This window comes from Chionomys nivalis, chromosome 7 (assembly GCF_950005125.1).
Source record: "Chionomys nivalis chromosome 7, mChiNiv1.1, whole genome shotgun sequence".
Classification (NCBI taxonomy): domain Eukaryota; kingdom Metazoa; phylum Chordata; class Mammalia; order Rodentia; family Cricetidae; genus Chionomys; species Chionomys nivalis.
In genome coordinates, this window is record NC_080092.1 from 13,410,708 (window position 1) to 13,432,948 (window position 22,241).

Below are 22,241 nucleotides of genomic sequence, written 5' to 3' on the forward strand. Positions count from 1 at the left end.
CTCTCTTGTGGAGGAGAACTAGAGTTCTTAAACAAATGGTCCCTCTGGGGTTGTCTGCCTGGGTTCCACTCATTCTCTCTAAAGTTAGCAGGGAAAACGCCTGTTGTTCTATCCCATGCAATATTAAGGAATCACGGGGAAGTTGGTACTGGCACACTCAGAGCAAGATGAAGCGAGTGTTCAAGGCGGATATTGGGAAAAAACAGTGGCCACTGGTGACAGTGTTGAGGACGCTCTCTGCAGAGGGGCTCCCAGGCTCTTGGGTGAGCAATGCTGCCTTTGGCCAGTCAGTGCAGGAGCAGGAGCTGCAGCCTGAGGCGAGAGGCAGACATATCCAGCTGCTGCTCAGCGTATTTACGTGATGTTCTGTTCTTTCTTACCTCATAGGTACTTGGGGTAGATGCACTTTTTAGGGTTTCCCATCTTCCTGTGTCATGATTTTCATGGTTGTCGTTGTCGTTGTTCTGGGCAGGAGGGACCTTGGCGGCAGGTGGGAGCCTAAATACGCCATGCATATAGAACTTACATGGAGAGTTTATTGAGAGAAGAGGGAAGGGAAAGGGAGAGACAGAGACAGAGAGAGCTGTTTGCCTCTTCAGAACAAAAAGAAGAGAGCAGGAGTAGGTGTAGCTTGTCTCCTAAGGGACCTTTTTGCACCTGGCATAGCAGCCATAGGACCCTGGGCTGGCCAGGGTGTTGCCTGAGTGCATCCTGCCAGATGACAGGAGCCAGCTCAATGCCTGAATCCTAACAGTGATGGCCCTGGGCAAGCAGCAGTCTTAAATGTAGCTGCTTCTAAAAGGTTCTAGGTATCACTGGACTATGAGCTACACTCTGGAGTCCCTTCAAAGTGGCAGGCTGTCCAGCTATGTCGCCTGAATGTTGAATTGGCAATACTTGGAAATAATAGGAAAGACTTGTAATTAAATACAGCCAAGTGCATTCTGAGATGTCCCCCTCTTAGGAAGAGTGGGATCTACAGGTCTTTCCTTATGCATATTGTGTCGAAACCCTGACCCTGGGGTAGGTACATGTCTCAAGAATTGGTCATGTGTGTTCTTTGCAGTTGCCTGGTCACATTTCCTCATGTACATTGGCCCAGCCAAAAAGAAGAAGCACTCTTGATAGCCTGTCCTCTTGGGTCTGAATATGGGCTGTACCTCTTTAACTTCCTGGGGGCACAAGCCCGGAGTCAGGCTCCTTTTGTCCTACACTGAACTTGGAAGGTAGACACCACCCTCTGCTCCTGGCTCTGAGGGAAAGGTATTTGGGCCTGGAGTGCTAAGGCCTGGGGTTTGGCCACAGTCAGCAAGAACAGCAGCAGACAGCATTTCCAGGTTGTCTGACAGCATTATAGCATGTTGTCTGAAAAGGAGAGAGAAGAGAGACCTCGTTTTTAGTTTCCTTTCTTCTCTCTTGCACAGACAGACAGACAAACACACACACACACACACAGAGAGGGAGGGAGGGAGGGAGGGAGAGAGAGAGAGAGAGAGAGAGAGAGAGAGAGAGAGAGAGAGAATGATATGAATGAGCATGTCCTGCATATTGAACCCAGGGTCTCTCACAAGGGCACATTCCACTTGGGATGTCGATGTCTTTATAGACCCTCCTTAAAGGTGATTTGGGATTTTCTCCTTGGGAGCTGGGTGTTGACAGAAGTTTCTGTCTCATCTGGTCCCACCGCCATTCGGTCCCAAAGAAACACACAGAGGTCTACATTAATCATAAACTGGTTGGCCTAGTAGCTCAGGCTTATTATTAACTCTTACATTCTACATTAACCTAAAGTTCTTGTCTGTGTCAGCCACGTGGCTTGGTACCTTTTATCAGTGAAGCATTCTCATCTTGCTTCCTCTGTGTCTGAGTGATGACTGCACGCTGCACCTTTCCTCTTCCCAGAATTCTCTTGTTTTTGTTGCCCTGCCTATACTTCCTGCCTGGCTACTGACCAATCAGCATTTTATTAAAGCAATACAACTGACAAATCTTTACAGGGTACAAGACCGTTGTCCCACAGCAGCTGGGCATGCCTGAGACTAGGTGCTTGGTTCTGCTTTGAGGCATTGGATATTTGAAGTGTTCTTTCTCTCCCCTCTCAGCTGCTGAAGGACTTGACAGTCACATAGGTCTTCCTTTCTGCAAGCCCATTTATTGCCATTGTTTCCTGGCACGTAAGGAGTCTCCTGTGCCACTTGCCTTAGGGTCACTTTCTGAAGGTGATGAGCCGGGGGCTCCAGGTCTCCTTTCTTGTCTAGGAATTGCACTTTGAGAAGGGCACCCAGTACTGTAGCTCCCAGCCGAGGGCTTTGCGTGGAAAGCGGTGTGCCCGGCACGGTGAGGATAGTGCTTGGGTGAGCTGGCTGAGTAGGTTCCTTCTCCACCCTTTCTGCCTGCCGGTGCACCTGTGTGCCAATCTGCTGGAGCGTCCCATACTTGTGTGTGCACCCATGCACACACCTCCCTGCTGTCTCAGAAGTAGCTGGTGCTGCCTCTGTAGCTATGGGCTGTGAGTATCTTCTGGAGAGGCAGTGGCAGTTGGGCATGGATCCTTCTGCTCTGTGGTGTAGGCAGGGCCGTGAGAAGCCTTGTGCTGGGGCTCTGGTAATTCCAGGAGTCTCCTGGGCTAGAGAATATGGACCCCAGCCCTCATACTTTTATGTTCTGAGTGACTGGTAGCTGACTTTGAAGGAATTAATTTAGCCAGTCAACACACTGTGTATTCACCAAAGCCCAGGACCACCCTGGGGAGCCTATCCCATCAGTTTTTGTCTCTTTGGTTTCTTGGTTGGTGTCTTCCAAATGCTCTCTTGGTTGACCATGTGGAGCAGTTCTGGCTACAAGCTCTGTAAAACATGCCTCCGGTCTGTCCAGTGATTCCTGCTGGCCAGACTTGAGATTATCGGTTTGGGGACAATTCCCCCCCCCGTGGAATTTTCTTGTCACATTCACCTGACACCCACACTATCCTGTGTCATCTGGTTAAGGTGTGTCTGCTGGGTGTGTATCCTTGCTGGTCTCTTAGTTTATACTTGAGAGGAGAGGAACCCCATCCCCGATTAAGGAGCGATACCTGCAGCTACTCCGTAGGTGTTCCTCTGGGAGGAAGATGTGGATCCTTGGTGTCTTCACTGAATGGCTGCATTGCTGAGGACTCCTTCCCATCGGGTTTATACCTGTCTAGGCTCCTGAGCAGTTGGTGCCCTTTGACTGTCTCAGCTGTGGTCACTGGTGACTGTTCCCTCTCATGTGCCTTTCTCAGTGACTAGGGTCCTCTCACTTTCTAGCTTACAGGTCTGGGTCTCTTCTGGTCTCCTGCCCAGCTCTTGGGTCAATTGCTTTTCTAAGAATCCCCATTTCTTTGGGTAGAGAATGACATGGGAACCCCCAGGCTGGCTGTTAAGTGTCTGCTGCAACCTTCATGGTGGGCAGAGCTGGTTTTGCTAGAACCAGGGCATGGTGTCCATATGTGATCGCCTCTGTCTCACTGTGACCACACGAAATGGAGTGTTAGCTTCTGATTGGTACACAGGCCATGCTTAGCCTCAGCTCTGGCTAGTGCGTCCCTTATCTCTTCCCACACCCTGTGTGTGCTCACTTAGATTCGTGGGGACAGAGTACCATCTTGGCATGATTCCTTTGTCCTTGTCCCTGCAGACATCTCAGCATCTCTATCAGGAAGGTCGTATCAGCCGTGTTAGGGAGTTGGCCGTTCTAGTCACAGTCTACGTCCCCCGCTTGCCTCAGCTTCCTGGTTGTTTTTTGTTTGTTTTTGTTTTTGAATTTTTGAGACAGAGTTTCTCTATAGTTTTGGAGCCTGTCCTGGAACTCACTGTGTAGACCAGGCTGGCCTCAGACTCACAGAGATCCGCCTGTCTCTGCCTCCCAAGTGCTGGGATTAAAGGCATGCGCCACTACTTCCTGGCATTTGTTTTGTTTTTTTGAGTTTGTGTGCTAATGCTGTCTCATGGATTTTGCTAGATGTGTGGTGCTGTCTGCCACCCTAGCACTGTACAGTGAAGTTCTCCCAGTGAGATGGCCAGGGCTCAGTTAGGAATACTACCTGCTCCTCTAAAGGTCCTGAGTTCAGTTCCCAGCAACCATATGGTGGTTCACAACCATCTGTAATGAGATCTGGTGCCCTCTTGAGGAAGAGACATGGTCAGTCGTCCTCACCATGAAACCCATTATGGACAAGTTCAACAGACCCGCCATATACAGGCTGCCCATGCATGCTTCAGCATTGCCAGAGCATAAATTTCAAATTCAAATTTTAAATAGGCAGCCCCTTCCCCCATCCCCCAAGCCCACTGTAATCAGTGTCAATGGCTCTGCGTTTTCCAGGATGCCTTGTGAGTAGAGCCTTGCAGTCTGCAGCCAGAGTGTAGACTCTTAACAGAACGAGTTGCATTTACTGCCCATCCATGCTGTTGCTAAATCAGTAGCTCCTGCAATTTTACCCAGGAGTGCCATCCCACTGTCTGAATGGGGCAGCTTCCGGCCACCTAGAAAGGCATCTTGACTGTGTTCGGTTTTTAGTAATTACTAACAAACTGCTCTGAACATGCGGAGGTCTTATGTGAGTGTAAGTCTCCAGTTCTCTTGGAGGATACACAAGAGCGTCATGGTGGGCTGTGCAGGCTCCATTGGTCTGTGGGCAACTATACAGCACTCTGCCCGTCTTCCACAATAGTGACTCTGTTGTTTTGCACTTTCTCTGCCAAGGTGATGAGCAATCCTGTGGCTTGGGAGCCTCCAGAGCTCTTGCATGGCCAGGTTTTTCCAGACTTTTGCCTTTTGGTTGGTTGTTTGGTTGGTTGTTTGGTCGGTTGGTCGAAAAACTGTTTCATGTATCCCGGCTGGCGTTGAACTTGCTATAGTTTAGGATGACTTTGAACTGCTGATCTTCCTGCCTCTGTCTCCCAAGTGCTGAGATTACAAGCATGCACCACCATGCCCAGAACCTCACCAGTCTTACTGGTATTCCCCAGTGATGGTGGCACTGCACGTATTTTCCCAGCGGCTTGTCAGTATTTGTGTGTGGCAGACAGTCTCAGTACCTCTTCACATCTTTTACCCCCGTTTGGATTTTCTTGCCGAGGTTTTAGGAGTTCTTTAATGCAAATCCTTTATCAGATGCGTGGTTGCAAGCATTTCCCTCCAGTCTGTGCCTCATCTTTTCATTTTCTTTGAAGTTTCTTTTGCAAACTTAAGGTGTTTTGTTTTTTTTTTAATGAAGTCCATGAACTAAGTATTTTATCTAAAATCTTTTTTTTTTTTTTTTTCGAGACAGGGTTTCTCTTTAGCTTTTTGGTTCCTGTCCTGGAACTAGCTCTTGTAGACCAGGCTGGCCTTGAACTCACGGAGATCCGCCTGCCTCTGCCTCCCTAGTGCTGGGATTAAAGGCGTGCGCCACCACCGCCCAGCTAAAATCTTTCTACTAAACTCAAGTTATATAGGCTATCCCTTCCTTCCCTTCTTTCTTTTCTGTTTTTAAACCCACAATTCAGTGCCCTGAGTGCTGGGATGACAAGCGTGAGCTGTCAGGCCCAGCCTCGATTTTCCTTTATATTTGCTTCTAATAGTTTGACTTTTATCTATACCACATTTAGTCTGTGAACCTTTGGATTAATTTTTGTGTAAGGTGTGAAGTCTGAGGCCATCTTTTTTTGCACATGGATTTGGTATTAGCTTGCTTTGGTCCTATCACATGGGCCTGAGTATGGATGTGCACTTGCTCAGTTTGGAGCTTGAGGTACATACACCGTGGTGGTAGCTCTGATGAGCTCTCCGCTAAGTCATCTTTTAAAGGATGGCACATTGATGGCATCAGTAAGCTGACTCAAGACGATGGAGTGGGGGTAGTCTAGAGACCTGCTAGGTTCCCCATCAGAAAGGCCCTCCAACGCTGCCACACTGAGGAATAGGCCTGCGTCTGAGGAAATCTCTGGTCAAGCCACATTCAAACCATAGCAGCTAGAACTGCAGCTGTTGACCAGAGGTTCTCAGCGTATTGCCTCTGCAACTTTGTGATCTTCCTGGATCTACTGCTGGGCGCTCTGCTCCCCGCCACCGACGTCTGTGGCATCGTTATCATTATCTTACCTCCTTACCTTCATTAGTGTAGGTTTGTGCCATGAGTCCTGGAGGTGATTAGCCTGACTGCCGCCTGCTGTCCCTCTTCCGATTACCGTAGCTCTTCCCTTTGCCTTTTCACACATGCTCTTGTAGTCAGCCTGTCAAACTCTGCAGGAGCGCTCGCTGTTTGATTGAGATTGGTGACTCAGTGGGTTTAGTGGGGAGTGTGGCTCTACGGCCCATGGACATGGTTTAGTTCCCCACACATTCTGATACTTATTCCTTTCTCCCGTGTCTTGAAGTTTTCCACAGATGGAACCATCTTATAATATTCTTTTTTTTTCCAGACAGGGTTTCTCTACTCCACTCCCTTCTTCCCCTCTCCCCTTCTACCCTCTCCTGTGACCCCCATGCTCCCAATTTACTCAGGAGATCTTGTCTTTTCCTCCTTCCTATTTAGATCCATGTATGTCTCTCTTAGGACCCTCTTTGCTGTCTAGGTTCTCTGGGATTGTGGACTGTACGTTGCTTTTTCTTTGCTTTATGTCTAGAAGCCACTTATGAGTGAGTACATATTATATTTGTCTTTCTGGGTCTGGCTTACCTCACTCAATATGGTTTTTTTCTAGATTCATCCATTTGCCTGCAAATTTCAAGATGTCATTACTTTTTACCGCTGTGTAGTACTCCATTGTGGAAATGTGCCACATTTTCCTTATCCATTCTTCGGTTGAGGGGCATCTAGGTTGTTCCAGGTTCTGGCTATGACAAACAAAGCTGCTATGAACACAGCTGAGCACATGTCCTTGTGGTATGATTGAGCATCCTTTGGGTATATACATAAAAGTGGTATTGCTGGGTCTTGAGGTAGATTGTTTCCTAAGTATCTGAGAAATTGCCATACTGATTTCCAAAGTGGCTGTACAAGTTTGCACCCCCATCAGCAATGGAGGAGTGTTCCCTTTACCCCACATCCTCTCCAGCATAAGCTATCATCAGTATTTTTGATCTTGGCCATTCTGACAGGTGTAAGATGGAATCTCAGAGTTGTTTTGATTTGCATTTCTCTGATGGCTAAAGATGTTGAGCATTTCCCTAGGTGTCTTTCAGCCATTTGAGATTCGTCTGTCATGAGTTCTCTGTTTAGATCTGTACCCCATTTTTTATTGGATTATTTGTTATTTTGATGGCAAGTTTCTTGAGTTCTTTGTATATTTTCGAGATCAGTTCTCTATCCAATGTGGGGTTGGTGAAGATCTTCTCCCATTCTGTAGGCTGCCGTTTTGTCTTGTTGACCGTGTCCTTTGCTTTACAGAAGCTTCTCAGTTTCAGGAGGTCCCATTTATTAATTGTTTCTCTCAGTGTCTGTGCTGCTGGGGTTATACTTAGGAAAAGGTCTCCTGTGCCAATACTTTCAAGTGTACTTTCTATTTTCTCTTTTATGAGGTTCAGTGTGGTTGGTTTTATGTTGAGGTCTTTGATCCATTTGGACTTGAGTCATGGGGATAAATATGGATCTATTGCATTCTTCTATATGTTGATATCCAATTATACCAGCACTGTTTGTTGAATATGCTTTCCTTTTTCAATTTTATATTTTTAGCTTCTTTGTCAAAAATCAGGTATTTGTAGGTGTGTGGATTGATATACGGGTTTTGGTTCAATTTCATTGGTCCTCCTGTCTGTTTTTATGTCAAAACTTGGCTGTTTTCATTACTGTAGCTCTATAGTAGAGTTTGAAGTCAGGGATTGTGATGCCTCCAGAAGTTCCTTCGTTTTACAGGATTGTTTTGGCTGTCCTGTTTTTTGTTTTTTTTTTTTTTTTTTTTTTTTTAGGATTTTCGAGACAGGGTTTCTCCGTAGCTTTTTGGTTCCTGTCCTGGAACTAGCTCTTGTAGACCAGGCTGGCCTCGAACTCACAGAGATCCGCCTGCCTCTGCCTCCCAAGTGCTGGGATTAAAGGCGTGCGCCACCACCGCCCAGCTGTCCTGTTTTGTTTTGTTTTTGTTTTTGTTTTTTCTCCATATGAAGTTGAGTACAGTTCTTTTGAGGTCTGTGAATAATTTTGCTGGGATTTTGATGGGCATTGCGTTGAATCTGTAAGATTGCTTTTGGTAAGATTGCCATTTTTACTCTATTTATTCTACCTACCCAAAAGCATGGGAAATCTTTCTCATTTTCTGGTGTCTAATTCAATTTCTTTCTTCAAAGACTTAAAGTTCTTGTCATATAGGTCTTTCACTTGTTTGGTTAGAGTTTCCAAAAATATTTTGTGATTTTTTTTTTGTGTGTGGCTATTGTGAAGGATGATGTTTCTCTGATTTCTTTCTCAGCCTTTTTATCATCTGTATAAAGGAGGACTACTGATTTTTTTTTTTTTTAAGTTAATTTCGTATCCTTCTACATTACTGAAGGTGTTTTTCAGCTGTAGGAGTTTCCTGGTAGAATTTTTTGGATCACTTATGTATACTATCATATCATCAGCAAATAGTGAATTTGACTTCTTCTTTTCCGATTTGTTTCCCCTGGAACTCCTTTTGTTGTCTTACTGCTCTAGATAGGACCTCAAGAAATATACTGAATATGAAGAGAGTGGACAACCTTGTCTTGTTCCTGATTTCAGAGGGTTGCTTTGAGCTTCTCTCCATTTAGTTTGAAGTTGGCTGTTGACTTGCTGTATATTGCCTTTATTATGTTTAGGTATGTTTCTTGTATCCCTTCTCTCTCCAAGACTTTTATCACGAACAGGTGTTGAATTTTGTCAAAGGCTTTTTCAGCATCTAATGAGATGATCATGTATTTTTTTTCCAGTTTGTTTATATGGTGGATTATATTGACAGATTTTCATATGTTGAACCATCCATAAATCACTGGGATGAAGCCTGCTTGGTCATGGTAAATGATTTTTCTGATGTGTTCTTGGATTTGGTTTGCCAGTATTTATTGAATATTTTTGCATCAGTGTTCATGAGGGAGATGTAATTGGTCTGTAATTCTCTTTCTTAGTTGTGTCTTTGTGTGGTTCGGGTGTCAGGGTAACTATAACTTTGTAAAAGGAGTTTGGCAATGTCCCTTCTGTTTCTATTGTGTGGAACAATTTGAGGAGTATTGGTATTTGTTCTTCTTTGAAAATCTTGTAGAATTTTGCACTGAAACCATCTGGTCCTGGGCTTTTTTAAGTTGGGAGACTTTTGATAACTGTTTCTATTTCCTTAGTGGTTATAGGTCTACTTAATTTGCTTATCTGGTCTTTATTTAATTTTGGTAAGTGATACTTACCCAGAAAATTGTCTATTTCCTTTAAGTTTTCCAGTTTTGTGTAGTACATGTTTTTGAAGTATGACCTGATGATTCTCTGGATTTCCTGTGTCTGTTGTTATGTTCCCCTTTTCATTTCTGGTTTTATTAATTTGGATATTCTCTCTCTGCCATTTGGTTAGTTTGGATAAAGGTTCGTCTGTTTTGCTGATTTTCTTGAAGAACCAGCTCTTCTTTATTTGTTCATAAGAACACAGTTGACTCTTCTCTTCTGACCTTGTGTCCCATCCCATGATCTAGATAAACTCACTTATTAGTTCTGAAAGTTGCCAGTTTTATCTTGTTTTTGTAGGGCCTTTTGGTTTTCCTGCATAGAACGTCATTTGCTAATAAAGACATTTCTTCCTTTCCTGTCTGTGGCCTTTATTTCATTCCCTCTCCTTTTGTCTCTTGATTCTGTCCCTCCCCCACCCAACATACATATTTGGCACACACAATGAGGATACCCCAAGAAGTGAAAGTGCCCTGTAGAGGGCGGATCCTAGAAATGACTCAGAAGTCTGAGCTTGGATTGGACTGTTACAGCTGCTGGCCCTGGGAAGCAGTGCTATTGATGGAGCCAGGTCACTAGGATATTCCACGATGACTAATTCCGAGTGCTCACACGTAACCAGGCACAGGCTTACATAAGCAATGTCAATCATGTGAGAGCAGACAACATAGTACACATATGTGCACACAGCATGCTTTCTCCAGAGCCCCCAAGATCCTGAGCGAGCGTCTGAGGCTTGTGTGAAGCTTGGGTGCTGTGTTACTTTTCCTCTGTGATGAAACATTGTGACCAAGGCAGCTTAGAGAAGGAAGAGAGATAGAATCCATGGTGGTGGGGAGGCGTGACAGCACAGGACAGCCATGGCAGCAGGAACAAGAACCTGAGCGTTCACATTTTCAGTGACAAGCCGGAAGCAGAGAGCGTGAACTGGAAATATGGGAGACTTTCAATCTCAGAGCCTCTTCCCAGTGGCATGCTTTCTCCAATGAGGCTGTGCCACCTAAACCTCCCTAAATAGCACCCAAAACTGGGAACTACGTGTTCCAATGTCTGAGACTATAAAGGACATTTCTCATTCAAACCACACAGGTGCCAAACCATGTGTGCTGCCTCCGGTGGGAAACATGCATTGCCCATGAGGACCATTCCTGCTTGTATCTGCTTATGTCCATGGAGCCGTTTCCTGGTTGCGTCCGACCCTGGTTTTTATTGTCAGTTTGACTTAACCTAAGTACCCTGAAGAACCGCTCCATTAGCCTGAACTGTGGGCATGGCTGTGGGGCATTGCCTTTGATTAGGAGGGCCCAGCCTGCTGGAGGTGGTACCATCCCTAGGCAAGTGGTCCTAGGCTGTACCAGAAAGCTAGCTGAGTATGAGCCAGTAAGCAACGTTCCTTCGGTGTTTCTGCTTGAGTTCCTGAATGATGGCCTGTGACCTGGAGGTGTCAGCTAAAATAAGTCCTTTCCTCCCTTAAGTTGCTTTGGGTCATAGTGTTTATCACAGCAAGAGATAGAAACTAAACCGCAGCCTACAGAATGAGAGAAGATCTTCACCCACCCCACATTGGATAGAGGACTGATCTCCAGAATACACAAAGAACTGAAGAAACTTGACATCAAAAGAATGCTCCAATAAAAAAAAAATGGGGCACAGATCTAAACAGAGAACTCATGACAGACGAATCTCAAATGGCTGAAAGACACCTAGGGAAATGCTCAACATCCTTAGCCATCAGAGAAATGCAAATCAAAACAACTCTGAGATTCCATCTTACACCTGTCAGAATGGCCAAGATCAAAAATACTGATGATAGCTTATGCTGGAGAGGATGTGGGGTAAAGGGAACACTCCTCCATTGCTGATGGGGGTGCAAACTTGTACAGCCACTTTGGAAATCAGTATGGCAATTTCTCAGATACTTAGGAAACAATCTACCTCAAGACCCAGCAATACCACTTTTATGTATATACCCAAAGGATGCTCAATCATACCACAAGGACATGTGCTCAGCTGTGTTCATAGCAGCTTTGTTTGTCATAGCCAGAACCTGGAACAACCTAGATGCCCCTCAACCGAAGAATGGATAAGGAAAATGTGGCACATTTCCACAATGGAGTACTACACAGCGGTAAAAAGTAATGACATCTTGAAATTTGCAGGCAAATGGATGAATCTAGAAAAAAACCATATTGAGTGAGGTAAGCCAGACCCAGAAAGACAAATATAATATGTACTCACTCATAAGTGGCTTCTAGACATAAAGCAAAGAAAAAGCAACGTACAGTCCACAACCCCAGAGAACCTAGACAGCAAAGAGGGTCCTAAGAGAGACATACATGGATCTAAATAGGAAGGAGGAAAAGACAAGATCTCCTGAGTAAATTGGGAGCATGGGGGTCACAGGAGAGGGTAGAAGGGGAGAGGGGAAGAAGGGAGTGGAGAAAAATGCATAGCACAATAAAAACAATTTAAAAAAAATTAAAAATTTAAAAAAGATAAAAAGAGAAATGGGCCTTGTTCTCTCATATCTATGGAGCTGTTTCCTTGTCATACACCGTATGTCCATAGAACTGTAGCCTCTTTATATCTCATTAGCCCAGAGGGGCTTTCTGTACCAATGGAGGCCTGTCCTTTCCTGCGTCCCCTTTGTCCCTGGGGCCTATCCCTACCTATGTCACTCTTTCTCCTGAGGCCAATGAGGCATTTCCTTTTCCCACAGGAACCCAGTTCTGCCTTCGTCCCCTGAGCCGTGATTTTTTTCCTACTCACGACTGCATTTGTCTGTCTTCCAGTTGTAGCCTTCTTGGTGGCGTTCAATCAAAACAAGGCCCTCATCGGTGACCGGGGCCTGCTGCCCTGCAGACTGTACCTGAAGAATGTCCAGCAGTACTTCCAGGGCAGGGCTGGCTGGGATGCCTGGAGCTCCACTCCAACTGTTCTGTGGCTGTTGGACTGGTCAAACATGAACTTCAACCTGGACCTTCTTGCTCTGCTGGGGCTGGGCCTCTCCTCTTTTGTCCTGGTGACTGGCTGTGCCAACATGATCCTCATGGCTACCCTCTGGGCCCTCTACATGTCCCTGGTCAACGTAGGGCAGATCTGGTAAGTAGAGCTTGCCGCTTAGCCCTGTGGATCTATACCTACGTCCTGGCCACTCGGGTGCCAGGGTGAACTTGTTCGGGGTACATTATTGAGCGCTTAGGCTTTGGTAGAGATTGCTGTTACCACCTAACCAAACTCTGGCTTTTGTCTCTGGGGAGTAAAATGTGTGATTGTGCCTGGAGACATATATCCCCTTGAGAATATGCTGCCCGTTTGCTTGAGCCATGAGGTTTGAAGAGATGGAGACAGCAGGCATTGCACAGCCAGAGTGAGCATGGAGTTTGGAGAAACTTGACTTTGAAACACCACCCTTCTACCGTTACGGAAAAGAGTCTTGCCAGCCTATGCCAGATGCCACACTGTGGCAATGGCTCAAACCTTGCCCTAATGGTGACTTGTAGATTGAGAGGTGTTGATGGAGCTTATAGGACCACCAAGGCCAGAGAGATTATGGACCAAAGAAGAGCATGTTGGAGAAGTCAGTGGACATGGCAATCAGTGTCTCTGTGGACACATGGGAAGTGGATGAGGGGCTTAGTACCTGTATTAATTATTTTTCTCCTCACAAAAGCAACTTAAGAAAGTGGTGTGGGGAGGCCAGATGGAACTGTCACCCCACCATCTCAGCTAGGCTGACTGGCCAGCAAGGCCCTGGGAGCCACCTGTCTCACAGTGCTGGGGTTATAGATACATAAAGCCACACCCAGCTTTGACTTAGGTCCTCATGCTCTTACCCATGAGCCATCTCTCCAGCTCACCAATGGTTCTTTGTCCAGTGACATCTCTCACATAGGATATTTCTTGGGTTAGCAGTGAGTATGAGCGAGCAAGTGTGCTTTCCACGTAAATATGTACTCTATGGACATGCGGTAACATGCTCACGGATGTTCCCACTGCTTCCAGCATCTGGTAAAACAAAGAAATACAACTAAGCCCCCGGCATTATTATTTTATCGGAGAACAATATGTACTCTCCCAGGCCGGGAATCATTGTTATAGTTTCAGAACCACCAGGCTACGGGCCCACTCCCCATGGCAAATCTCAGACTCTTACTTTTTCTTTCTTTCTTTCTTTCTTTCTTTCTTTCTTTCTCTCTTTCTCTCTTTCTCTCTTTCTCTCTCTCTCTTTTTTTTTTTTTTTTTTTTTGAGTGGAGGGGTTTCAAGACAGGGTTTCTCTGTGTTGCTTTGGAGCCTGTCCTGGAACTAGCTCTTGTAGACCAGGCTGGTCTCGAACTCACAGAGATCCGCCTGCCTTAGACTCCCGAGTGCTGGGTTTAAAGGCCTGCGCCACCACTGCCCGGCTTTAGGCTCTTACCTTTGATTTGCATACATTCCATCCAGTTTTTCCTCTTTATTGAGATGTAATTCATACACTGCAAACTTTAACTACTTATTGTGTACAGGTCAAGCTGAGTATGGCAGTATGCGCTGTAATCCCAGCACTAGGGAGGCTCAGGTCAGGCAGGAGAACTGCACAGGGAGTTCCAGGATACCCTGGCCTAGAGAGCGGAAACTGACTCAAAATGGAATAAACAAACAATAAACTTTACAAGTCCGTGGTTTTGTGTATTCAGGATTCTAAAAATCTTGCCATGAAGTTTGAACCATTCTCATCACCACAAGAGAACCCTGTGTCTTAGCCACAGCTCACTCCTTCAGCAGCCCTTGGCTTTACACTTACACCCATGGTGCTTAAATGCCCCAGGCGTTTCCTGTGAACAAAGCCCCATAGTGTGTGGCTTTGTGTCTGGCTTCCCCCCACCCCAGCATGGTGTTTTAGGGTTTATCATGTGTGGCTTGTATAGCTGTGTCTTTCACGATATAGTAGGAGTCTATGTTTGATATAAATGACAGTGGGGCTGGGGACACTGGGATGCAGCTCAGTGACAGAGTGCTTGCCTAGTGTCTCGGTCACTGTGCTGTTGCTATAAAGACACGCCACGACCATGGCAACTCTTCTAAAAGAAGGTATTTAACTGCTTACAGTTTCAGTGGTTTAGCCAATGTCGTTATGATGGGAAGCCTGGTGGCACATAGCTGAGAGCTACGTCCTGATTTGTAGGCACAGAGTGAGAGACTGACCTGGCATGGGCCCTTGAAACCTTAAAGCCTACTCCAAGTAACCCTAGTGACAGTTCCTCCAGCAAGGCCACGCCTCCTAATCCTTATAATCCTTCCCAGTATCACTGCTCCTTAGTGACTAAACATTCAAATATATAAGCCTGCGGGGCCATTCTCATTCAGACCACCACACCTAGCGTGTGTGATGCTCTGGGTTCCAGAGGTGGAACACCAAGTGTCTGTCCAGTGTGATTTCAAAGTAACGGAAACGGGCAAAGGAACCTGCTGTGTTCCTTTGACATAGCCCCTCTTCCAGTGGTTATGTCAAGGCACCCTTGAGCTTCGGTTCCTAGGGTAGAACATTTGCAGTGGCAATTAATCACAATCAGTTTTTACGCAGGAAAAAACAAATCATGCATCTGCTTACTCTAAAGTGTCTTTTGCTGGTCTACAGACCTTCTTTCACCCAGCTTTGCCTACCTGATGGCTGGTCCTCTTGGAGGCAGGAGGACCTCCCAGCAGTGCTCCATGCCCCACACTGTCCTGAGCTCACAAGTGGGTTTCGTTCTGTGGATAAACATGAGAGTTTAACATATAACACCAAGCCAACATTTTAATGTTTTTCTTTTTTGTGTGTGTTTTAGGTATTCTTTTGGTAAGTGACAATCATGCAGAAAAAAACCCTGCGAGGGCTTGCCTTGTATGTTGGGGTATGTATATCTGTGCATTTCGGGGGGCTTATCTCATTGCTGAAATACTTGCTGCTATCTCATTCCTGCTGGCTCTCTGAGCGTGGGGTGGTTATAGAGTTTGTTAGCAGGCTGGCAAATCCTGGAGGTCTGCTCTGGGAGAAGGGAATGGCTAGGGCGGGTTGGGACTGGGGGCTTCCAGGTGAGGTCCTGGGGTGCCTGTAGCACCTGCACTTCATAATAATGGAGATGCTGGGGGCTGGAGAGATGGCTCAGAGGTTACTTACTGTTTTTGTGGAGGAAGCAGGTTCGGTTCCCAGCACCTACATGGGAGCTAACCACCATCTTTAACTCCAGTTTCAGGGGATCTAATGTCTTCTAGCCTCTGCAGGCACTGCATGTATGTGGTCCACAGAGAATGCATACAAGCAAAGCACTCATACTCATAAAATAAAAATAAGTAAATCTTGGGGGAAAGTGGCTGCTGTGGTAGTACCCACTTATAATCCCAACATAAGGGAGACAGAGGCAGGCAGAGCTCCGTGAGTTCAAGACCACCCTGATCTCCATAGCAAATTTCAGTCCACCCAAGGCTACGTAGTAAGACCCTGTCTCAAAAGGGTAAAAAAAAAATAATGGAGACACTGAGAGTGATGACCAGAGAAGGCACTTGGAAAAAGTGTAGCAGGTCTCTCTCCGCATGCGTCTCACAGTGTCCTGTGGCCTGCACATCGGTGGCATCACAGAAAAGGGCAGGATAGAGAGCACTGTCCCGGGCACTGGTGCCGACTAGAGAAGCATTTCAGATCCTCCCAGCCTGTGCCAGGTGACAGCCACTGGAGTGTGGCAGCGGGCAGCCTCCAAGTGGCAGGGGAGCCTGAGAATCTGGTAACTTATGTCTGTCAGTTGACCAAACTCTAAAGTTCTGCAACAGAGCACGACAAAACTGGACTTGAGAGAGCGGGGACAGGAGTGCCTTTACTGCCCTTCAGTTCTGTAGCCTAAGGACCCCACGGGAGGCATCTTGGCCCAGCTTCAGCCCCTTTGTGCTGTGTGTGTGTATCTGGGCCCACACTCTGGGCCCACCTCCTGTGGCTTCAGGTGTGAGGCCTGAGTACCAAGTTCCTGTGCTCTTAGCCTCGCATACTGAGTGCTCCCCGCTGTGCTGAAAAGGTAGGTCCACGGGCAAACACGAGGGCATGTCTGCTGCCCCTATAAATGTTTCCCTTCATCTTTAGTTCCCTGAGTAGGCAGATACCTGTGTAGGGCAAAACTGTTCCAGTGTGCTGATAGGGCCTTTTCCACAAAGCTGCGGGCAGTGTCAGTGTGGCTGCCCAGCACACAATGGGTCCAGGACATTCATATCTGTGCCTTGTGTCTTGTATCAAAGTCCTCCAGAGAACCCTGTGTTCTCCAGTGCTTCAGGGAACAAACCCTCTTTTCTTAGTGAATTTTGCTTATCTGAAACTGCAACAAGATTACTTTCTCCGGTTATGAATATTGAAACCTTGAGGCCCTGACTCCTCTATCTAGATGGGATCCCTACTCCTTGGTACAGAAGATTCTGGCAATTACTGGAAAAATCAAGTCTGAGGCACGCTGGGTGCTCACCGCTAGCAGCTGCTTGGAGCTGAGGCTGTGTCACGGGGCCGACGTGATGAGCAGTAACAGGTGCTCCACACACGTGGTTAGGGTTAGGCCTGTGCTTGGCAGTGGCCGCCTTGTCCTGGAATGTGGGCAGTGGGGTGTCCCCAGAGTCCTGGGGGAGGTGAGATATAGAGGACCTCGGAGCACTACCTGGCCAGCTGTGGAGGCTGAGCAGTGGAAGACCTCCAGGTGGTGACTTCAGGAACTTAGAAGAAAGCCGCTGCTCGGTTGCCTGTCATCTGTGTTCTTTCCCGCTGGCACTCAGCAGCCTCCATTTTACATCCTAACGCAGGGACCGGGGAGCCTTGGCATCGCTGTAGCCCTGTCTGCCATCTTCCCCTTTGCTGTTCCAGAAAACAAAGACCCATTTGGGGAGGCAGCACAGGGCAGGCATCTGATGCACTGGGTTTAGACTTTTCTGGAGGGGCTGAAGTGATGGCTCAGTGGTTAGGAACTCTGGCTGCTCTTCCAGAGGACCTGGGTTCAAATCCCAGCACCTGCTTAGAAAGTCACTACCATCAGTAACCCAGTTCCAGAGGCTCCATTGCCCTCCTCTGGCCTCCATGGACACTGCACACACATGGTACACAGACATACATTCTGGGCAAAATACCCGTATGTATAAAAGTAAAAAGGCTCTCCTGGAGGCTTCTCTTCTCCAGCCCTGTGTTGCTGCCTACCCAAGCTAGAGACCTTACAGTGAGCAGCACTCACCATCCTAGCTGTGTGTTCTTAATTCTATCATCTCCGTCCGACAGGGAGCCCCAATGTGGAGCTGCTCGTAGGTCTCTGCAGGCCTTTGTTACCTGAATGGTGGCTTGAAATGCACTCTGGAGTCCCGTCTCTCCGTGTGCGTTGTCTGTATTTGTGTGTTTGTTTATTCACTTCGAGGTAGGAGTCTTACTATGTGCCCCATACTGTTTTCAAACTCGTTGTCCTCCCACTTCACCCTCCCAAATGCCAGTTGCAGGCATGTACCACTGTGCCTGGATTAACATGAATTTATTATATTAGTTATAATTGAATCAGTACAAATGCCCATCCCTTACCTGCACCAGCCTCCCGTGGAGTGTTGGAATATCTGTGGTGCTGAAAGGCATGAACTCTAGAAGGGTCTTTGGCCAGGGCTTCATGGAGGACACCCATTCAGCTAGCAAAGGGCTTTGGGCACCCCGTTCCTGGGCACGGGGAGCAGTGCCTCTTTGGCCAGAGATGTGGGGGCCTGGCCTCTTCTGCACACATTGCCAGTGGCAGTGGCAGACTCTAGCTAAGGAGCCCAGACAGTGAGGTCCCATTTCTAGTGCCTTCCTTCATCTCAGACAGTACAAGTCCCGAAAATACTTGTTTTTTATTAGCAAGTTTTGGCTATCTCTTTAAGAGCCCCCCCCCCTTAGTTGTGGAAACTTTGGGTTCTGCTCTATCACCTGCCACCACCTCAGTACCAGACTCCCATTTCTGGACAGATATGGTTGCGGAGTAGCTCAGGGTATATGTTGGCATGGTTCTTTGGGTCACAGGGAGCCCATGCCATTGGTCATCTGCTCCGTACTCTTCACTGCTTTCAGCTTGCCTCGGCAACACGCAGATCAGAGCCTGAGTTAGGAAAGGCTTTAGCCTGCGCCCTACGGATGGAGGCTACTTCTGTCCCAGTGGACTGTGCTTCCTCATGCTCCTTCTCCTGGCCTTCTGGAACTCACCCTGTCCTGTGCTTTCCTGAAGGACAGGGCTGCTCTTGACAGGTGCCATCCCAGCATGTGCAGTCCCCAGTGTGACTGCAGTCCCCAGCCTGATGACTATCTCTCAGCATGACCCATATCCCCAGCTCAGCCCCTGCCCCTAACATGGCTGCTGTCTACCCTGGGTTCCAGGCCATGCCAAGCTCTGTGCTCAGTGTGAAAGGGTTCATATAGAGAGGACTTCCATCTTGTCTCTGGGACTTGAGTCCCATGTCCTATCCTTAGGGTTTTTTTCAGGTTTATTCCCAGACTGACTCCCTCTATGCCTGGGCTGGGGAGGGGGGAGGAGCAACAGTATGACTGCTCTGACTCCAAGGGCATGATGGGAAAAGAGGGGCTTGTGAGTGTCCTGTTATAGGAACCGCCTGCAGACAAGACTGGGGCGAGCCTGTGAGATGATTGCATGATAGACTCCAGCCAAGTAGCGCAGCTTCCTCCCGCTTGGCTCACAGGCCATACTTCAAGGTCTCCAGACCCAGATAGGTGAAGGGGGTAGGCCTTGACTTCACAGTGATGCCCAGACAGTGTAGGCCACACTTCCTGCTCTCTCTGCCTAGGCCCCTTGGGACACTGGGTTTGGTCTCAGTGTCTCCAGGCCACACTGTCTCTGGTGACTGTAAGAAAGGGGCACCAAGCTGCTGTCTTAGGGTAGTATGGTGAGAGCCCTGGACCTCAGGAGATCCCATCAGGATTGGGGGTACAAGAAGTCTGGGTCCCCCACCACCACTCAGGGCAGCACATGTCTAGTAGTCTAGTATCCCAGGTGTGACGGTCCTTGCGATTCAGAAAAAGATTCTAGAAGACCCCGTGCCTTCCGCGTTCAGTGCAACACAGTCAGGATAGGAACTGGACACTACATTTGAATGAGTCTGGGTTGCTCCTTTCAGCAAGAAGCCGCACTGATATTTGGTTAGTTTGTCCTCAGCTGATGAGGACAAGGACAGAAGTTCTGCAGTGTCAGCTGCCTGGGCACAGTGTCCAGGCACAGGGACCCACAGAGGCATCTGCCTTGGAGCACACAGAGCCCATTAGCTGTAAGCACAGCAGGAGTGTGGGGACAGCTCTAAGGCATGTGACCCAAGGAAGCTACACGCCAGTGGGTGAGCTGCAGGGGAGAGAGACTAGGTGTCTGCAGGAAGCTGATGGGCATGTCAATAACCACAGCTCCCATGCAGCCCAGGAGGGCCCAGGCTGCATTGTAAGAATGGTACCCATAGATAATCTTGTGAATTCTGTCTTTTGCTCCCATAGCTGTCGTCTTTCCAAGTGGATGCAACTCTTAATAATTTGGGGAGCTTTGTTCTTGCCAAGTAGAGAGTTCCTTCTTCTATCAGGCCGTCCTTGGCAGGCCCTGGGCTGCGTGGGTGTTTGTATGACTGGGACACTCGAACCTGGGTGTTTCCCCTCACGGCAGCACCTCCTGCCAGCCGTTGTGAATTAAATGCTCCATGTGACCCTTCACCCTGGCCGCTCTTAAATTCATGCTTTAAAAACAGCTTAATGAGGGGTTTACTGGCCCAATTGGAAGTTTTTATTAAGACCCATTAGTGAGTGAGCACAGGCTGCCTGCAGGAAGTGATTAGCACAGTGGCCCAGCCCAGCAGGTTCCGTGCAACTGCTTCCAGACCCGTGGCCAAGCTGCAGTGGCCGGCACAGCCCTCGGCTGCAGTTTGCAGTCCCTCGCTCTCCTCCCAGTCCCAGGGCTCAAGAAAGCCGTCTCCTTAATTGAGTTACCCTTGCAGTCAGAGGCAGCCTCGACGGCCTGGCCAGCCTAAGCCCATTCCTGGGCCCTGTCTCTGTTAACCTCTTGGTGTGTCACTAGGGGAAGAATAGCCTCGTAGAGCTCTTTTCCGGAAAATGTGAACTCAGGATGGCAGCAGGCCCTCTGTCCCAGTACCATGTCCAGTCAAGCCCTTCGTGGGAGCCCAGGAAAACCTGGTTCTATCATGTGGGGCCACTGTGTGGCATGTTGGCCGTGGGCTGTCTCAGTCAGCCGTTCGATAGTGGCCTAGGTAGGGTTGATGTTTACCCAAATGGGGACATAAGATCATATTCTCTCTCATCTACCTCTCTGTGTGCCTCCCTTGCTTCTCCTCACTCCCCTATCCACCCCCCCCCCCCATTTAAATCTAGTGAAAATCAGAAACCGAATCCAAAAGAAAATGTTCCGGTGCATGACGGCTCACCTGCCTTTAACCCTAGCAGAACAGGGAGTGGGACGAGAGGGATACCGAGTTGCGGAGTGAGACCCTGTCTCACAACAAAAGATAAAATAAACGAGCAAAAAGCCAGGGCTAGGGACATCCCTCAGTGTGCAGACTGCTTGCCTAACATTCAGAAGCCCTCAGTCTGGAGCAGCAAACAATCCCCACAGGCTGGAGGCGGAGGCAAGTTCAAGGCCATAGTCCTTTCGAGGCCAGCAGGGGCTGGCTGCTAAGTCTGTGTTCTCTTGTTTCTCACTCTGGGTCTTGCCTGGCATTTATAGCTTCCATTTCCAAAACATGGTCCCCTTTAACAGGCTCCGAGACATTGAAAAAAGAGCTGTTTCACTTGAGTCCTGAGGCCGCTGGGTGGGTTTTATCTGGAATTCTTCTGGCTTGCCTCTTAGTTTTATTTTTGCCAGATTGTTTGGAAACGGGGTGTCTGTCTGGTCCTGACTGTCCCACTTGGGTAGGGAGTCTTCTGTCTCCATCCATCTCTCTAAAGGACGGAGAGCCCCGTGGGCTTAGTCTCAGTCTCCTACATAAGGATCTGTCCGATTTCAAGCTCGTTCCTTTCGAAGCTACCTGTGGTGCTGAGTGGCCTCACTTGCCAAGCTGTCTGTCCATCTCACTCTCTGGCATATCGTGTCACTCTCTAGCACAGTGCCCATCTTTGCTTCTTTCTCTTCTGTTCCCCATGGGCAAAACACTCAGAAACTGTCTCCCTTGTGGTCTTGAAAGAACTGGTTTTATTTATCAGACTTTTAAGAATTTAAATAAACATTTGTTTTACCATGCTGGAAACCTGAGGGATCTGTGCAGTGCCACGCCCATGCCCCACCCTGGCCACGCTCTGGCCCTGACAGATGTTCAGCTCCTCAGGATTCAGTTTTGTAGGTTGCCTTCTCCTGCAGGAAAGGGCTTTTTATCCAGCGTCTCCAGTTGACAGCTTAATTCATTTATTCCCCGTCTCCTCTCCTCTGATAATAGCAGCGCGCACACACACAGATGACCAGTGCCCTCTAGCTGTGTCCCTGTTCCACCCCATGACAGCCACTGTGATTCTGTAACCTTCAGCGCTGATGCCTCTTTGGATGAGTGCCATCAAAAGAAATAGACAACAATACAACATGTGTAGGGTGTTATCTTTTCCCCTGCTTATCAGCTTCTGAATTCTTCATACCCTGGCTAGACTATAACCTAAAGATTATTCTTTTAATTGTTAAAAATAAAACCTAGGCACAAAAAAGAAAACCTAGGCACGCACTGGATGCTGTTTTACCTCTGCTCACCCCAGCTTCTGCTCTGCAGATAAATCCCTTTATCTCTGCTAGCACTTACTCTGGTTTGTTTGGTTTGGTTTTTTGTTTTATGTGGGTTTTTTTTTTTTTAAGTTTTTCAGTAAAAGGTTTCTCT

At 47.6% G+C, this 22,241-nt stretch overlaps 1 protein-coding gene across 1 annotated transcript in view; it reads left to right on the forward strand.

The window, feature by feature from the left end:
- Lmf1 (lipase maturation factor 1) overlaps positions 1–22,241 on the forward strand; it is a 90,201-nt gene that overhangs the window by 1,721 nt on the left and 66,239 nt on the right. Inside the window, exons 2-3 of the mRNA XM_057775459.1 lie at positions 12,181–12,490; positions 15,197–15,207. Of these exons, the coding sequence (XP_057631442.1) occupies positions 12,181–12,490; positions 15,197–15,207 (321 nt within the window). The remainder of the gene's footprint in view (positions 1–12,180; positions 12,491–15,196; positions 15,208–22,241) is intronic.